The sequence below is a fragment of the Motacilla alba genome, chromosome 4, assembly GCF_015832195.1.
Source record: "Motacilla alba alba isolate MOTALB_02 chromosome 4, Motacilla_alba_V1.0_pri, whole genome shotgun sequence".
In the NCBI taxonomy this organism is placed as follows: Eukaryota; Metazoa; Chordata; class Aves; order Passeriformes; family Motacillidae; genus Motacilla; species Motacilla alba.
The window spans coordinates 45,767,689-45,785,931 of NC_052019.1; the positions used below are offsets into that span (position 1 = coordinate 45,767,689).

The following is an 18,243-nucleotide window of genomic DNA, read 5'->3' on the forward strand; positions in this document are numbered from 1 at the left end:
CCTCGCATGGGGACACCCAGCTACGGCCTCTGTCCCCGCAGCAAGCTGGATCTGGCTGGGCAGGGGGGCCAAGAGCCCACTCCCGCGGGATGGAGGCAATCGCAGCAGGTGCGCTGGGATCTAAATGCAAAAAAGGACATGTCGGGGCTGTGTAGGCTTCTTCAGGGGGAGGGTATGAGTCTGCCCTTCTGGCTAAATTCGAGCTTGTGCTTTTTAGTTCCCGGCTGGCCGGCAAGGGCACGTAGGGCGCTGCGGCATGGATTCAACACAGGGATGGGGGCTTCCTATTTTTGTAGCTATTTTTGACAGCCTGCGGTGTGTGTGTGGGGGAGGGGGTCCTCCCTGCCAGGAGCGCAGCCCCGGCGCGATCCACGGAGGAGCGCCAGGGCTATGCGAGGGGCGGCGGGGGCGGGTGTCCCGGGCGGCGGCGGCGGCGGCGGCGGGCGGGCACTAAGACCGCGCCGCCCCCGGGCGCTGCGCGGCGGCCGCAGAAGAGGAGGAGACCGGCGGGCCCGGGAGGAGAGGCGCGGAGGGGAGCGGAGCTATGCTAAACCCGGGGTACCGCTGAGGCGGGGCGGGCCAGGCCAGAGGCGGGGGCTCTCCGGCGTTGGGCGCGCAGGGGCCCGGCTCCCGAGGCGGCGGCAGGCAGCATCTCGGCGCGGGGAGCGGCTCCGCAGCCACCGGGCCAATGAACATGTCAGTGTTGACTTTGCAGGAATACGAATTCGAGAAGCAGTTCAACGAGCATGCGGCCATCCAGTGGATGCAGGAAAACTGGTGAGTGCCGCCCCCGGGCCCCGCCGCCCGCCCGGATCGGGGAGGCGCTGAGCCCATCCGGGTGCGCGGGTTGCGCCCGGCCGGCGCGGCTCGGCTCGGCTCGGCTCGGCTCTGCGCCGCCGTGCGCGGGCACACGGGCGCTGCCGCCGGGGCTACCTGCGCGCCCGGGCGGGGTCCACCCCGCCGGCATACACAAGGCCGGAGCATCCCGCCGCGGGCGCGGTGCGGTGCGCTGCGGGGCCCCAGCCCCACCGCCGCCCCCTCCCGCCGCGCCCCGGCTGGCCCGGCGGCGCAGAGCCGCACACGTGCCCCGGCTCTGCCCTCGGCCTCCCTCGCCTCCATCCTTGCCCGACCCCACCGCTGCCCGCGCTGCAGCCTCGTTCAAACAAGTTGCGCGTTTGCCCGCGCTCCCCGCGGAGCCCCTTTGCCTTCCCCCTCCCCTCCCCCAGCTCGTATTAAACTTCATTTGCAGCCATGCGGTTATTAACTTTCCCGGCGTGTGCGTGCGGCCGGGGAGCCGGGGCGAGCCGAGCCGCGGCGGGACCGGGGCTGCGCATGGACCCGTCGGGGCTTCCCGGGTCGCGGCCAGCCGGAGCCGGACGGCCCCGCATAGGGGACACACGCTCGCAGCCTGGTACGCCGAAGGGGAGTGGCTGTGCCGGCTGGCTGCTCTCTGCCAGGCACTGCCCCGGGGGCATCCCTGGGCCTTGGCCGGTAGTAGGGAGACGAGGATGGAGAGAGCGCCCCAGCTGCCCTTCCCCCCTCCGCGGGGCCCTCTGAGCTGTCCTCGGGGCCGGGATCCCTCTCTCAGTGACGCTTGCCTACCTTGCCCAGTCCTTGTCCTGGCTTTGTCCACCTGCACGGGCCTTGTGTTCACAGTCTGCCCCCACTCACCTGTGTCTTGCTGTGCACTGTCCCTGACCATCCTCTCCTAGTGCCCGGTCTTGCCCTTTCTGCTGCTCCCGTCGTCTCTCTCTCCGGCTAGCCCCCAGCTTTTGCATTGCCTGCGTGCCCTCCTCTGGCAGGGCTGTGTGCCCTTTTGAGCTCCTGCGTGAGGACCTTCCCCATGCCACCCTCATGGGACAGTGGTAGTATAGGACTGCCTCTGGGCCCAGGCTTTGGTGTCTACATTTGTAGGGCAGAATGGTCCAGGATCCTAGGAGGATCTCAGGCAGGGATGTGCTAGAATCCTTTAGTGATTTGTCTGGGGAATTTTAAGGGCAATATAATTAAAGTGACTATTTAAGTGCATGTATGTCTCCCTCTGTTCTGCAGGTGAGCTCATCACCTCTTGAAGGGTGCCTGGTGTCACTCATGTTTCAGGAGAAAGGAGACCACATAGATATTACTGGGCTGGGAGTATTGGATGCTTCCCATTCTGTCCATGTTCCAGAAGAAAACTGGCATCAGAATAGGACATGCTGGTGAAAGAGGATGGAGGGGGTGATACATGAGTATATATAATAATCAGATAACCCAGGAGAGATACAGTTTATTTTAAAGAACATGCCTAGCAACTAGCACTCCTGCATCTTCTCCTTGACTCTCCTGTGCTTCATGATGTGACCTTGGGAACATTACATAACCTCTCCTAGGCCTCAGTTTCCCCAGCAAAGAAAGACCGGGGAGTGGGGGATAATGGTGCTGAAATGCCCTTATGAGGTGCTTTAATGACTTAAGTAATGTTTACCGAGTGCCTTGAAGATGTCAGGTCCTACATAAATACTAAGCAGTGTTATTGAAATCTCTCTGGCAGTTTCATGTGCTGCAGAGGTCGTCAGCTGGGATTCCGTAATGCTGGGCTCCCACTTCCCAGGTTCAGAGGAGCAGACTGTCAGAGTTACACTGCTGCTGTACAGCTAAAGAGGCACAATCATACACACCCAGATGCTTTTCAGTCTAGTTTCACCTTCTCTGGGGGAACTAATGAATTAATGTCTTTGATTCTTGTGAAAGTGAAGGAGAATGATCTTCCTGTGTCCTGGGAATGTTTTTGGAAATTAAATAGAGCTGTGGCCTCTGAGGTCTCTGTTGTGGCAGGCTTTTCCTAAAAATGCTGCTGAAGACTCTCCAAGTTTCAGGTTAAATTGTGCATTTTTATCTTGGAGAAACGCTCTTACTTAATGAAATAGATCCTGTTCAAGTGTTTGGGTTTTGCAGGGAGCTGAGCTGGTAAAATATAGCAGCTTTTTTTACTTCCTTGAGGATGACTCAATAGGTTTGTGTATACAGTCATCAATGGCAGAGTACATGGCTCCTGCACTTTGTAGGTGTAGCCTTAATGTACACATCCTTAACTTCATCTCAGATGGCTCTTCTGTTGTCAGGTAGTGGTGTGTAGGGATAAACATGTTCCTTTGCTGTTTGAGCATGAAGACAGACTAGGGGGACTTGCTTAAGGAAAGACTGTGGCAGGATTTTGTACTGTAATTGTTATTTAAATCAGGGTGCAATACTATTACAATGTCTAACATGAAGGTAAACAAATTCTATAGGTGTGGCATTTGCTATTTTACTCATCTCAGAACTATGTCTTGTTACCTTACAACATGCACACACACAAAAAAGGCTGTAGGGTGTTAGGGGGCATGAACTGGCTCTAAGGAGTTGACCCTGACTTTTGGATTTTGAGATGTCTGACTAGGTTGCATATGAAGATGTAGCCTAGTTTGAGGATGGATGTGAATCCTTTTACATATCCTCTGAGTTCTGAGCTGGTTAAAGCACCATCATGCTCTTTTAATTAAAACTGTGTAAGCCTAAAGCTGGAAAAGCTTGAACTCAAAGCTTAGGGGTAGTGGCATACACCCCTAGGTACTGGTATGGTTGGTCAGGAAGGATCATGGTGCAAGGTCTGGTTCTGTTCAGCTGAGGCTTGCCCCTCTTTGCCTTGGTCCTTTGAGCCTGATCCAAGCATCATCACTCCCTGGGGCAAGTGTACGTCCTCTGCCCTCACCAGTAGCTGGCACCCAGTCTTCTTTCCCATCCCAGGGCTTGTTTCCTTACTGCTGTTTGCCCCTGAAAATCCCATCTGAGGGCATATTGGTCTAATGGCAGTGAATTACCTCTTCCTTGCTTCATTCCAGATGGTCCTGCTTCACTATATGGAGGACCCCATCCTGAAACATGCCTAGCACTGAGACCTCTTTAAAGCTTGGGCCTGGATTAGCAGTGCTGTAAAGAGGGTGCTGTTTTTGGGGAGAAATGAATAATAGTCTGTAGTCTGATACTTATGAGTGGATGGGTGTCGTGCCTCCCTGAATGCCTGGCTTTATATTTACGCACACCTTGACAGTGTAGCCCCCAGACTGGCTGGTTCTCATGCAGGTAGGCAGGTTGGAGACTGCATAGATGGACCTGCAGCCTGCTGGTCTCTGATGCTAAGAACTGCCAATTAGTTGCCTTCCCGAAATTAACAATGGCAGGATTTCAGGAGGTTAAAGAACAGCAGGTCCATTTACTCTCATGAAACTACTTATACTTTGCCTTGTGGGGAAGCTGTTGTTGATACATGTTTAAATATAGTGCCATGGAGTAGCTTTGCATATAAAATACAGTATCACTTTAAGATATTGTCATGTTGTGCTCAAATCATGGGAGGTGTGATTTCAGTATGTTCAGGATTAAGTCAAACGTTTATTAAAATTACTGCTTAAAATGATTTCTCAAATCAAACTCTCTCAGCACCTCCTCCCAAACTTCTGCAAAGAGGGAAGTAATGTGAAGTAAATAGTCTGCAAAGGATTTTTTTCTTTAAACTGCTGCATGAGAATCAATGCAACTTGAATCCTTTATTTGCTATGGGTAAGTATATTAATATTTGTGGAGAAAATTCACAAATGTTCTGTCAGACACGCAGCAAAAAGTGTTGTTGTAGCGCTGAGATCCCGATTCCCAGCTGCAGCCAGTGAGGCAGCAAAAAGCTGGCTGGTGCTCAGGAAAGGCAAAGTGACAGAAATGCCTGGATGGAGTAGTGACCGCCGGAGTCCTTCTCCATCGTGCTGCAGAGCACCAGGTTCAGGCAGCAGCACGAAGTGACAGTCGTTCCTGTTATAATTGTCTGGCCAATAATAATTATCTTCAGATGTCTGCTGACGAGGGGCTCGCCAATGGGGAGGCAGGAGGCCTGTGCTGACTGCGCTGAGATTATCTGGGAAAGCTGACGTCACACCAGGGCTTGCCTAAAATCACAGAAACTTTTCCTGTGCTGCTCCGCCGGCTGCTGCAGCGCTCCGGACATCCCTGCCCCAGCCTGATGTCCTCCTGTTAGCTGCTGCCCTGGGCAGGCTCTCCACACTTCTCTCTCTCTCTCATTCCTCTTCTGTTATGCTTCCTAAAAAACCATGGTTTAACCCTTGGCAGGCGGCAGCATGTTTGCAGGTAGTACTGGGAGGAGGACGAGCAGGATGAAAGTGAAACTGGTTATTCCCTAAATATGCTGTTGGGCTCTGCTGCAGAAACTGGCTGGTTTTGTTACCATTACCTGAAGTAATGATTCAGTAAAGAGAGAAGGACTGCATAAGGACTGCTGGGAATGTTTTGGTATCTGACAACTCAATTCTGGAATCAACTTAGTGGAACTTAGATGAGGATAACTGTTTAGATACTTGAAAGAAAACATCTGTGCAGGCAGTTATTTTTAACCTTTTGTTACCAAAACTTTTATGTGACAGAGGCAGAAAAGGGAGCTAGTGCTGGGAGAAGTTTGTCCTTTGGGGTGATTTTCTTTCAAGTCAAAACTAGAGATAAATGTGGAAGGGCAGAGGGTCAGCTAATTTGGATTTGTAAATGCACTTGCCTTTGAATAATTCACACAAGCACCATCGTCCTAGACAGGTTTGTTTCCTAAATGCAGAGCAAGCTCTCCACATCCACTTAAGCTGCTCTTACCTCATGCAGAAATCAAGAGTGAGAGGCTGTGAGCGTATCTCTCCAGGCATATGTGCGTAGCAGCCAAAAACTGATGTAAATTACTTCCCCCACCCCCCCTCCGAGTTCTTGCTAGATGCCAAATGAAGGATGTAGAGAGGCATGCTGCAGTCACCCTGTACTTTCCTCTGTGCTGCAGCAAGGACTCAAAGGGAAGATGTGAATTGGTTCTTTTCAACAGAGAGACTGTTTTACTTGAGCAGAATTCAGTTGGCCCAAGAATTTAGCCTACCTCCTCCATATGTCATTCTCCAGATGGGATTTTTCCTGCTCTCTTGTGCAAACTGGCCATAAAGCTTGACAGAGCCACCAGTGCATGGCAGAGATTAGAGGATTCCACTTTGCCTTTCTTTCATCCTGCAGGCCTTTCTGAGCCAAAGACTGATGTTTTGGAGTAGCACAGCGTTTTGGCTCTTGGAAAATAAAAGGATGGAGTTTATGAGGAATAGCAGTAGATGTCCTTTCAGGGTTCAGGTGTTTTCTGACTGTGTGGGTTTGGGGAAGAAAAAATTTTAAAATATTGGGGAACACCAGAATGTCATCCTGAAGATAAAAATATCCGTGTCTTCTTGATTCAGCCTACCACTGAAACACAGACATTGGCCTTTTGTTTACTGTGTTCCTAGAGTATGACTGTATCAGTCATCATGTTGCTTCTGTGATTTTAAACCTCTTGAGAGTGACGACTTCTCTTCTACTTTGTGAAACACCACATACCTCTGGAATAATAAACTTACAGGAGTGGAGCCAGGAGTAGTTTAGGAGCTTGCCATCATCTTCAGAAGTGAATATGACATTTGGGGATGTAGATGTTCCAAAACACTTTTTGGAAAGCTTTGTTAAGAATTTAAGTGCTTTTTCTTTTAATGGAAAAAAGCAGAGATTAAAACATTATTTTTAACTGTAAATTAGTCTGAAATATGAAATAAGTTTTTCACTGGCTTAGGCTATACCAAGATGTGAGATGTTTGTGTAACCACATTACCTGTGTGGTGCTACCCAGTGAATTTTTTCTTATCTGCAGTTTTGTCAGCCCACTTGAGCCTTGCCCTGGGTTGGAGTGGTAGAGTTTTGTCTTCTGTTGTGTTGCCCCATCACTGCCCCATCAGTGTCCCAGACTGCTGCTACTACAGGCTGTGCTGTTCCTGTGTGCATCCCAGCATCACATCTCCTGGGGCTTCCTGGATTCACTGGGGAAGGCTGGTGCAGCCCCATGGGAAGCTCTGCAGGGACAGCCTGGTTAGCATTTCGCAAGCTGTCAACAGAGCAGGAAACAGTGAGGCTGTGGCTGCGCCCAGGCTAATAGAAGGAGAAAATTGTATCAGTTTGTGTGCAAGGTTTGCAAATATTATGACTGCTTTCAGAGCCAAAGTAGCAATGGTACCTGATACTGCCCTTCACGGTGTGCCTTGTACTATGTGCTCTGTTGCAAACCTTCAGTTGCAAGACTTGTTGACTTCTGTGAGGACACAAACATTTTTTGGTGTGAATTTTATTTACATACTAGGAGCAAGGTGGAAGGACTCCAAAAGCAACATGACCTCAGTTTGCCTCGAGGAGGGATGCAAGTCCCGCAGAGCAGACATGCCATGAAGTGATGGGCAGAGCTTGCATCTGCTGAGCAGTCTTTGACCTCCTGTGGGAAGAGCTGGTATTCAGAGTGGGGAAGAAGAGGGGGAGATGCAAGTCAGTGGTTTACCTCCTGCCAGGGGAGCTGGGACCCTGCAGAGCACAGGCAGTGGTTTATGGGGTGCATGGCATGCAGGGGAATGATGTCTCTGAGGATGTGGAGAGCCTGACTTCAAACTGAAGGCAGCCATAGCCACTTTTTATAAGTTGGGCATCAGTCAGGTGCCTGAGTCGCATCATTTCAATGGAAATTAAGGACCTGTGTCATCTCTGAAAATTTCTCTTTGTGCCTTAGTTCCTCTGCTGTGAAATAGGGAATAATTACTTTCTGGACATATTCAAAGTTGGCTTTCTTCCGTGTCGCAAAGGTGATCCTGACATGGTAAGACCTGTATATAACTACAGTACAGCAGTACAGACAACATAATGGTCTTACACTATTGCTATGCACCTTTACACTTGTACTAGCACCAAAGAATACTTTGTTCTTGCCAAGGATGTGGCAAAGTTTTTCTCCTTGATTGTGGTAACCAAGGACTGAGAAGAGCTGCTGTAATATTAGAGGCAAGACAGTTTATCATGGGATTAAACTGCAAAAGTCCAGACCATTTTTAATTGCAAATTTATGAAAGGAACCGTCCTTCAAATAGTCCCATTAAACTTCAGGCATCAACATCTGATGATAACTTTTAAATAGAATTTTTAAAATTTGTTGGTAATTAGTTTCACTATGTGAAGTCTGCAAACTGAGTAAAAAATGAATTGGACATCATCCAGGTTGTGAGCTCGTCCGATTAAATGTGTTGATTTTGATATCTGATGGCCTCAGTTACCCCTAGACATAAAACTTAAGGTCAGTCAAGAGTATTATTAAGGCCAAATGTCTGCTCTATATGATTTGAGCCATAAGTAGTATAAATACACCTGGAAAGAGCAATCCCAGGGAGTGCCAATTAATGTTTTAAGGGGAAGAAACAATGGGCCAAGTTAATTTTTGAAAAAAGAGGACTCTTGTCTTTTGACTAATAAAATTTCCTGGGTTTCAGTTCTCTCTTTTTTTCTTCTTAAAAAAATAATTTAGAGCCATTAACAGCTACTTAAGATAGCAGTAAAATCCCCTAAGTATAAACAAAAGTGGGATGCCAAAGTTGTTGCACTGTGCCATTCAGATAGTGGGTTTATTAACAAATGTTTAGAAAGTCTGTCTTTTTCCTTATGTGGTTTTCCTTTTAACTTTAATTGGGAATTTACCCTCTAGGTCCCCTGATGTGATTCTTCTGAATGCAGGTCCTCTGTAAGCATAATTGGGAATTTTCTTGTTGCCAACATACATCATCTTCAGGCAGCTGAAAGCCATGGCTTTTCTTCCTTTTTGTTCTCTCTGGTGGAGCTGGCTGTCCAACTCCTTTTCCATATCTTTGCAGGTCACAAGCAAAAGAAATGTTAGTTATTAGCAAGAAATTATAAATTATGTAAACACCTTGCATTTCAATTCCTTCTTGTTTCCTCACTCACCTTGGCTTGACAGCCAAGCAGAAAACTCCAAGCCGTTTTGTCCACCACATGGATGCCTAGATGCTCTTGTCTAGGCATCGACTTTCACAAAGACTTTTGTTCTGTTGGCACGGTAGCTCTGGGGCTGCCAGCTGCCCTGGACCCTGTTGCACCTCAGCCCCGGTCCCAGCTGTGGACAAGGATCCATCCTGTTCCGTGTGTTCATGGCATCTTCCATGCTCACGAGCATCCAGCCCAAACCCAGCCAAACCTGTGGGGGATTTCACTGCCTTTCCTAGGTAAAAGCAGAAGCTGTGAGGATGTGCTAAATGGAACTGCTGATGAGAGTGTGCAGCATTCATTTCAGACTCAAAATGAAACAGGTTGTTTAGCAGGTAGAACTATTTCAGGATGCATAATGTGGTCTTTACAGTATTTTGTGAGGGCATTTCCCCATTATAGACTTTCATAAAATACTGCTGTTGGCACTGTCTGAAACAAGCTACTGCCTAATTGAACCTTTGATCTGACCTGACTGCTCCTGTGTGCTTAAATATCCTATTTTGATCACATGTCTGATAAAGAAAATACTATTTTTGGTCACACAACAACTGTGTGGAAGTGACATTGCCTCTTGAAATGGCAGTGTACACAGATGATCAGATTATTTTGTTATGCCATTATTTGTTGTTTTAGAACTCTGTAAATACTGTGGGGTTAAATACATTTTTTTAAATCTTGCTTGGGAGTCTCATGCTAGGCAAGATTCTTTCTGGGACAGGCACTGCCCATGGATGCAATGAAAAACTCTTGTCTTGCGCCTAAATTTGGGTTTAGTTAAGACTAGTACCCCAAGCAGACAAAACTCACTGTTTTTTAAAAGTTTAGGTAAATTATTTCTTGGACTGTGACAGCCAGATCTGTGCTGCTACATTGTCACCATCTCTGTGACCGAGTGGGGAGTTTTGCTTCTGGTCCACTGGGGAGGGAATGGCTCCAAACAGCCAAAGACCATGAAGAAAAGTAGTGTTACAGCACTGAAAGGAATCTTCAGTGTCCTTGTTCACTAACCTCTAATATCAGGACTGAAATGCAAATTTTTCAGTTTTAAGAAATTCACATAAGCTTCCCAGCATTTTCCAAGAGCTCCTCCTATATCAGTGCTTAGATCGTGGACAAATTTCAAAATTTTGTTTGAAAGATAGGATCAACACCAGCTATTCCTGTTGTAACTCCTGGAGCCTGACTGTCTCAAGGCTGCTGTACCAGGGATGCTCATACTTGTTAGGAAATAAAGGAAAATGTTTTGCTGAAAGAAAGATTCTGAAAATCAGTCCCCTGATGTTTGTGAGAGGTGGTCCTTGTGTAATGGTGCCCCTGAAAAAAGATGGTAGTTACAGTGGATGCGTTTCCCACATCCTTTCACATGTGATGTCTTTTGATCCTGCTCGGGATGTTTGCTTGGGATGTTTTGTTTAATGTCTGATATTCTGGTGTTTGATGATTACAGGCAGTTTATATTACTGTTCACTCAGTCAGGTCCTAGGAGCATCTTGCAGGCTCTGGTGATGTTATTTGTCTGACCACAGATGCCTGCTGTGTGAGGTGTCTGAGTCATCAGGAAGTGGGCAGCTGAGAGAAGTAAGTTTTATTGTAAAACCGCTCCCTCTCTTACCAAATGTAGAGACTCAGGGAGCAAACTAGACCATGGTTATTTCTCCTGATCCTTCTTCCTTCTTCTCCCCCATAGAGCATTTTGCTCTTTTTTTCAGGTACCTATTTGGTTTTTAATTTCTTCCACCCTTTCCAATTCCTCTTTCATTTTCTGTATATCTTTTTCCCCTTTAGGAGCAGTTAAGTCAGCAGCAGTGGTGGCTGGGGAAGCCCTGGATGTTTCTGCAGAACACCCTGCATGGTGGGAAACAGCTGGCGCATATTTTGGTGTTGGGCTGGTGGAGCTGGGCAGCACACGCCTGGCCTTGAGCTGTCTCTGGCTGAACAGCAAAAGCACTGCATCAGGGTGGTCCCACTGCCATCTTCTGATTAAAATCACTTGGTTTCTGGAATAAGGCAGTAGTAACCAAGGAAGAGTACTTGCTTGAACCTTTCCACAGCCTTATCGTATGCTGGTGTAAAAGGGCTCTCTCTTTTAAAAGCCACTTCCCAGTCACTAAGTGGAAAAATACTAAAGTCAGTCCATGGTAAAACAGCAATTGGCTTCAGTATTAAAGATTTACTTCCTAAATTTATGTGTGTTGGCTAAATGTAATGTAGCATCTGGTATGTACAACAATTATGACAATTCACATATTTTGAAATGGTCATTACTGTAAATGGAATAATTGGAAAAGATGTTAGGAGAAAATGAAGAGAAAAGAAGTTGTGCCTACATTTAGAAAAAAAATGCACCAGGCTGATAATATAGGCAATCTGAAGATTAGAGAGAAATTGTAACTGGAAGAGCTACCACAGCTTTTTATTGAGGGGTGAACAAGCAGAGCTCCTTCCTCTCCTTTCTGTAGTGGCATGCCATTTATGGAGAGGAAAATTGGAGGGTAACAAAACAGGATCTGTTAGCATCGATTGTGTATGGGCATTAAAGCTGGGAATGCAGATTTTGACCTCAGGCTTTCCAAATGTTCTTGGCTTAGCAGTTCTGGTGACTTCAGCTCTTGGAGTGCCATGGAGCATCTTCCCATACAAGTTCTGGTGGCTCTGGGTTAGGCATGCTAAGTGTGTAAGATACTGAGGGTGGTCCTTTGCTGTGCCTCAATGAACCGTTGCAAGTACTGTGACCAGTTTTCATTGCTTCCAGTAAAATGGCTTACAGGATTGAGGGACATTTTTGACAGACCTCAAGTGTCTTGCCTATGCTTTTATGATTCTGGTCCAGCATTTTCTCTTTACAGGCTGTGTCCTGATGACCTTAGTTATGATCCATATTTATTGCTGGCAGAGTTAGACTCTTTTCCTTTAAACTACATAGTGTTGTATCTGTTTACAGAGGATATGAATTTGGCTTCAGAGATCTTTAACCCACTTACCTTGTTTAAATTTTCAAGAATGAGTCTTGATTTGATGGAATTTCAGGTAGTTCTTGTGTTGTAAAATACCTGTACAACCTGTATCTTGAAAGAGGGACACTTGTTTTCACTGTATTAGAGTTATGGTATTTTAAGATTCCTTTTTCCCTTTGCTAAGATCAAGACAGAATCCCACAGGCACATTCCTGGTGAGTTAGATGCTTTAATGACAGAAAGCTCTATAATGTAGCATTTCTAAGAACAGGAATGATGCCTTGAAAGTGGTGGATCCACACAGCCATGAGGGCTGCTCTGAGAGCTGCCTGAAGCCATTGCAGCTGGAAGTCTTCCCAAATGAAAATGACCATTTCCAATGCCTTTCAGCAGAGGTCTCTGAGCTTAGCTTGTGTGACATTAAAAGAAAGCAAGACTTTGGTTCCCAAAACTTTGGAGAGTCTCCCATTGCATGTACAGACATAAACTTGGTGCCATCATGCATTTTTCCTGGCTGCTGGATCAAATGCTACCTCTTCAATGTCAACCAGTCTGTGAGGCAACAGGGACAGCCTCCCAGTCAGCCAGGTTGCACAAGGGGTTGCTATCAGGATGGGATGCCTTGGGTTTGCTGGCAGTGGAGTAGCTTCCCAGTTCCCCAGGACTGAACTTTGGCCCCATGCTGCACACGTGGAAGCACTGCCACAGCTGGGTAAACTGAGCTGCCTTTCATGACTCTTCCTGGGACTGTGATCTCCTGTGGCAGAGTGGAAGGGACCAGCAGAGGCAGTAAACTACCACACCGCTCCAGCTGCCTTGCCTGGAGGCTGCCTGTGTCGCTGTCCTGAAAGCAGTCCTGGAGGAAGCACGGCATTGGAGGTGATGTGTCCTAGGTAGTACCCATGGTGGCATCTGTGCTCAGGTGCTTGTGTGCCCAAACATTGCACTCATGCAGTCTGAGCTGTTTTGTTATGGCTGCCTCCGTGGGGATAAATGCTCTTAAGTTGTGAACTGAACAAACATCCCTCTCTTACTGGATCCCGCGGTCTGTGGTGATAATGCCCTGTAGTGTCCTAGACTATCCTGCTTGACCTGCTTCATTCAAAGAGTGGGTAAAGCACCCATCTGGAGAGCTAGAGACTGTCAAAGACCTTCATTATTAAAATTGGGGCCTGGGATTCATCCAAGTCAGTGGGAGACATATCTGATGGGAACGGGAAGAGGATGTAAATTTTTGTGGATGAGTAATGAGATGGCTCTACCATTACCTGTAGCTTTGGTGCAGACAGAAATCTGAGTGCTGCTGAAGTTGGACTAAGCCACCATCCCATCGGCTTCCTGGAGAAATACCGGTGAAGAGTTTTAAATGCAGGATCTGGCTATGGAGTAGATGATTAATTATGGGAGATCACTGGAAAGCATGAAGACTAAACTGAAAAGGGCTTGTTTCCCAGAGACAGGCTTAGATACAATTCTCTCTGTGCAAGTGTTCCTCCTCCAGCATAGAACAACCCAGTGTTGAATGAGTTAATATGAGCAATGGCTTAGGCTGCCTTCTGCTGTGCTCTGGGGTAGTGGCTGTGCACTGCAGAAAGCCTTATCGAACAGAAAGGGAAAAGATGTCATTTTAAGTCAGGCTGTGTTGACTCATAGGAGACATTCTGAAGGTTATGGATATATGTTAAGCAGGTATTAAATAGCTCTTGCTTTATAAATATCATTTACAAAAGCAAGTATCCTTCAGGCACCAGAGTATATAAGCATGTGAGTTAATTAGAGCCTGCGTTTTCAAAGAGGCAGAACAACAGGATTTAGATCAGAAAAACTGCAAATAAGTTTGCTGATGACGTGAAATCCAGTGACTTCTGTAAAACTTCCTGGCTTTGTGCCTCGCTTTTTTTTCCCCCTCACTGCTTTCTGTAGTTGTGTCCCTTGGACTCTGTGCAGTGGGTTGTGATGTGTGTGGCCCCAGAGAGGAGCAGTGCAGTCCCATTCCCCATGGCCGTTGCACAGGTTCAGTGCTGACGGGGACACGGCAGTACTCTGAGGCACTCAGTCACTTCTTTTGCAGAAAAAGCAGGCTGGCAGGAGGAAAAGCCAAACCACAGGCTAAACAGGCTCGGTGGAGCATGTCATGGCCTGCAAAGTGACCAGGCTAATCCTGGAAACCTGCAGCCTTTATCGTGACACCTGACACAGCAGTACAGCCAGCCTCCTCTGCTTTACCAGATTTCCATGCTCACATCTCTGTCTTTCTAAACATGGCACAGATTTTTTCCTTTCTCAGCTTAAGGATGGGGGGACAGTGGGGGCAATGGAAAAAACCTACATTAAAGCCTTCCCAAAGCCAGTATGAAAATTTAGAGGTCCCCCTGCAAAAGGATGGGGCCCCTCATACGAGGATGGTCTTCCAGGTTCTCAGAGCTGTGAATTTGCAGCGTGAGCAGCCTGGTGCTGCATTCAGAAATGCTTGTCTGACTAACATATTGCTTACATTTGCTGACTCACTCTTGCACTGCCTTTTCTTTCTTGTTCCCTGGATGTGTTGATTTTTATCTCTGTTACTAGGGCTGTGTCCCAGACACTGTATAATCATCGTGTTTGTGTTTGGCTCCTGTGTCGGTGGGACGTATTTACATTTGGATACAAACGTTAATATCGTTCACCCGCAAGGGAATAACAGCAATGACATACGGGGGTCTGAAGACCCCTGGGATGGGAAGGAGGGCAGGGACACACTGCTCTTGGGCAGGGCCATCCCTAGCATCACTGCCTGGCATTTCACACCACCATCTGCATTCAGTCTTGCTGTCTCTTCAAGCCCTGCTCCCCTGAACTGTTTTGGACAATGAATTTAAATTCAGAATCACAGAATATTCTGAGATGGAATGGACCCACAAGAGTCATCAAGTCCAACTCTTCAGTGAATGGCCTGTAGGCAGCTCCATGTTTTCACCTGCAGAAGACTCTAACACAGGCAGCCTATGTCTGAAAGCACTTTCTAAGTGGGAGCTGTACACAGGCATGGCTAAGAACCTCAGCAGAGCTTCTGGACCCATACTGTCCTGCTTTTCTAGGACAAGTATGGGTGATCAGAGGCCCTGCCCTGATTGTAGCTTGCTCCTGGAATGGCTTCATCTGACTGCTCTTCACCAGCTGTGCTGCAGCAGCCCTGCCTCCTCACATCCCAGCGTGCTTTCCCACTTAGATCTCTCCCCCAGAGCCATTTAGCGTCCGTGTCTCTTGCCACTTCAAAGAATGCCTGGTTTTGATATGCAATGTCCATATACTTTTGGAGGTACAGCTCATATTTGACGTGTCTTTTCAAATATCAGTGATCCTCAGTGATGGTCCTAAAATATTTGAGGGTCCAGGTTAGTATGCAAGGACATTATGTCTTCAAGTTCTTTCCCTTTAAATCCCAGGCTCCTAAACTTTTTGTATGAGTAGCACAGATGATTGCAACTATCTTGTCTTCTCAATGGCTTCTAAACAAGCCACCATTTATTTTTCTTGTCCAGCTTGTTTAGGTCTACTTTGAAGCCCGTCTTCTAAAGTTGCCATCACATGATGCTCCTTTTTCTTGTTTTAATCAGATGATGTCCAGTGTATTTACATAGTTCTCATGCAAGGACACTGCATGGCCAATTACCAGGGAACTAATTAGCAGCTTCTTCCTCATGGTTCAAAGAGCCCTATGTATGAGTTCCCATAAGATCATACTGCGCAGCATCACCTTGCAGCAGCCTTGCTGTAAATAAAACATGCTGTTTGCCTCTCTGCCTTCTCCTTCCTGCTCACCATTTTTGTGTCAGTCTAGGTGCAGGCAGACAGCGCTCCCCGACATCACCAAGAGGAATCCAGCTTCCATGATGCCTTCAAAACCCTCCCTGAGCTGGAACTGCAGCCTCTCTGTGCTGGTTCTGCACATCAGCAGCTGAGCAGAGCCAGGCTTCTGAGTGCCTGGACACTTTGAGGAGCTTTAGCCTGGAAAGGGCTGCCTTTTTGGTTCTTCTTAGGCATGATTGTTTTTCTCAAGTTAAGCAGTATTTATAGGATTTCTTTTTACAGGTTTCAGTATTCCAGATTCAGTGAGATCAGTGATATTTAGCATTTGCAAACAGAAACTTCAGAAAAAGCTTGGCATTTTTGATTGTGACTTTTGTAAGTGCTGGAGGGAGTTAAACATGCAGCTTCTCTTGTGTCTTCTGTTATCTGTTTATTCATAGTGGAAATAACTGTCAGCTTCTTGAATCAAGCTCTGAAAGCCCTTCAGGCATTTCAGTGGCAATGCTAAGGACTTGTGCCCAGCTTTACTCAGTTTAGCATTTACATTTTTGTCATTGATTCTGAATACATAATGGACCGAGTATATATTCAAACAATAACAGGACAGTGTGTACTTGTACACATAATTTTGTACACTTGTTAATGCATTTTTCTCAATCCCTTTGACAGCAGAATGCAGGCTACAGTCTGCTTTCACTTGGAGGGGCATACAGTACACCTGAAATCCACTGCCCCAGTAGTAGAAATACAGCTCTGCCATCTGCCATGGACTTACCCAGACTGCACTAGAGTGGGATAAAGCTTTGGAACACCTGCTTTATCATCAACACATTGATGATATGATTGTGTGGGGCAATAAAGCAGAAGTTTTTGAAAAAGGGAAGAAAATTGTCCAAATCCTTCTGAAAGTTACTTGTTTTTACTGACTCTCAAAAGCAGTGCCTGGCACCTTGAACCCATACAGTGAGAACTAAATGATGAGCAGAGCTTTTGTTTTACATTAAATTAGCCCATCTTCTCTATTCCAGCTTCCTCTGAATTTGTGTTATACTTACTGGCAAAGAGCATCTAGCATGACCCATTTGTAAGTCATATATTTAGATTTATTTTGCCCAAGTGAACAGAAGCCAGTTCCAGAACAGACAATAATATGAGGGCTTTAATAATGATGCCTTATCTTTATCAGTTAGTGGTACTGCATATGCTGGTGAGGTCTGCTCTACTGCAATATTTCTTCATTTCTGTTGCCTAAGGTGAGCAGTAAGCTTTCTCTTCAGTGTGACACACTCTCACAGGACTGGGTGAGCAGTGGTGCTGGAACAGATGACCACCTCCAAACTGCAGTACCTGCTCCCAGTAATGTTTTATCTTCCTTTGTGCAGCTGGATTATGAATTTCTGGGGATGAAAAGCTGCTTCAGTGCAGAGTTTAAAATGGAAACCAGGACTTTGCCACCCAGCTTTCAAATCCCCTTTTTTAGAGAGTTGGGGGGAAGGCTTTTTTGCCTTACCAGAGTACCCAGTAGCCTGGAAACCCTAAGCTTGCTCCCACCCTGGTTGGCCTCCAAACTGCTGACCCTTCAGTTTTTTGCTATGTGCCTTCCCCTAGCGACTTGGCTTTTTCTGTGGGATAAAGAAAGAGGTTTGTACCTCTGGAAGGTGCTTTAGGCTGCAGGCTGTGTCAAGGAAATGTCCATATATTAGTTATATGGATAGTTAGATCAGATTTTCCAGCTGTTTATTTTACAAGCCTGTTGCGACATCGTAATGCAGTTAGAGGTTATTAAGACCAAGTTGTTAATTTTAATGATTTTAATAGACCTGGAGCATTCCTGTTTGACCCAGTACTACTTACTGGCTTACGTTGTATGTTGATATTTTTTTGAAGTGCCAGATTTGGCAGCTCTCTGAAAGAGTACCTGTATTTCCCAGATACTTGGATGAATTTCTTTCTGCTGCTGTTAACCAACATAGACTTCATAGCTGCATTTGGACTAAAATTGAAAGCCATCTGCAGAAAGAAGCCTGATGCTGTTGTTGTGAGCAACATCACTGGCTCATTTTGAAAACGGTGCCTTGTATGTGTCTGCCAGGCAGAGGCATTGGGTGGAAGGCTGATTGAGAGAGAAAGAAAAGGATCTGGTTTGGTTCAAATGAGGCATAAAATATTGTACCAGCCAAGGAGGCCTAAGAAGCTGCCCAACAGACCATGCGACCTTGTTCACTGAAGTGAAGCCTAGCACAAGATGTTTTCAGCCCTCTTCAGATTCCCTGGGAGAAACATCCTGCTGGCTAAAGCACAACAGAATAAGTATCAACCACCGCTTTTTTCTGTGTTAGTTAAACATATTTTCTTTAGGCTAAAAAGTGCTTCTCCACTAATTCTGTTTTAAGTTTCAAAGTTTCTAGACTACATTAGCATTTAATCTGCCTTCTACTAGCTGGCAATTTCTAGCCTGATTTGCAGTGATTAAAAAGTAATCTAGGTAGGATTTGGTGGTACTCCAGGATTCAGGCATTTTGATCTTTTAAGTAAGATTTTAAACTAAATGTACATTACATGTACACCTTACTTTAAAAAAATAGAATCTGAGTTTCATTTTTAATGT

At 46.4% G+C, this 18,243-nt stretch overlaps 1 protein-coding gene across 1 annotated transcript in view; it reads left to right on the plus strand.

Annotated features, from left to right (window-relative positions):
* The first annotated feature begins 466 nt into the window (after window positions 1-466).
* ELOVL6 (ELOVL fatty acid elongase 6) overlaps window positions 467-18,243 on the plus strand; it is a 79,660-nt gene continuing 61,883 nt past the window's right edge. The window contains exon 1 of the mRNA XM_038135149.1: window positions 467-777. Within this exon, the coding sequence (XP_037991077.1) occupies window positions 689-777 (89 nt within the window). The 5' untranslated portion in view covers window positions 467-688. The remainder of the gene's footprint in view (window positions 778-18,243) is intronic.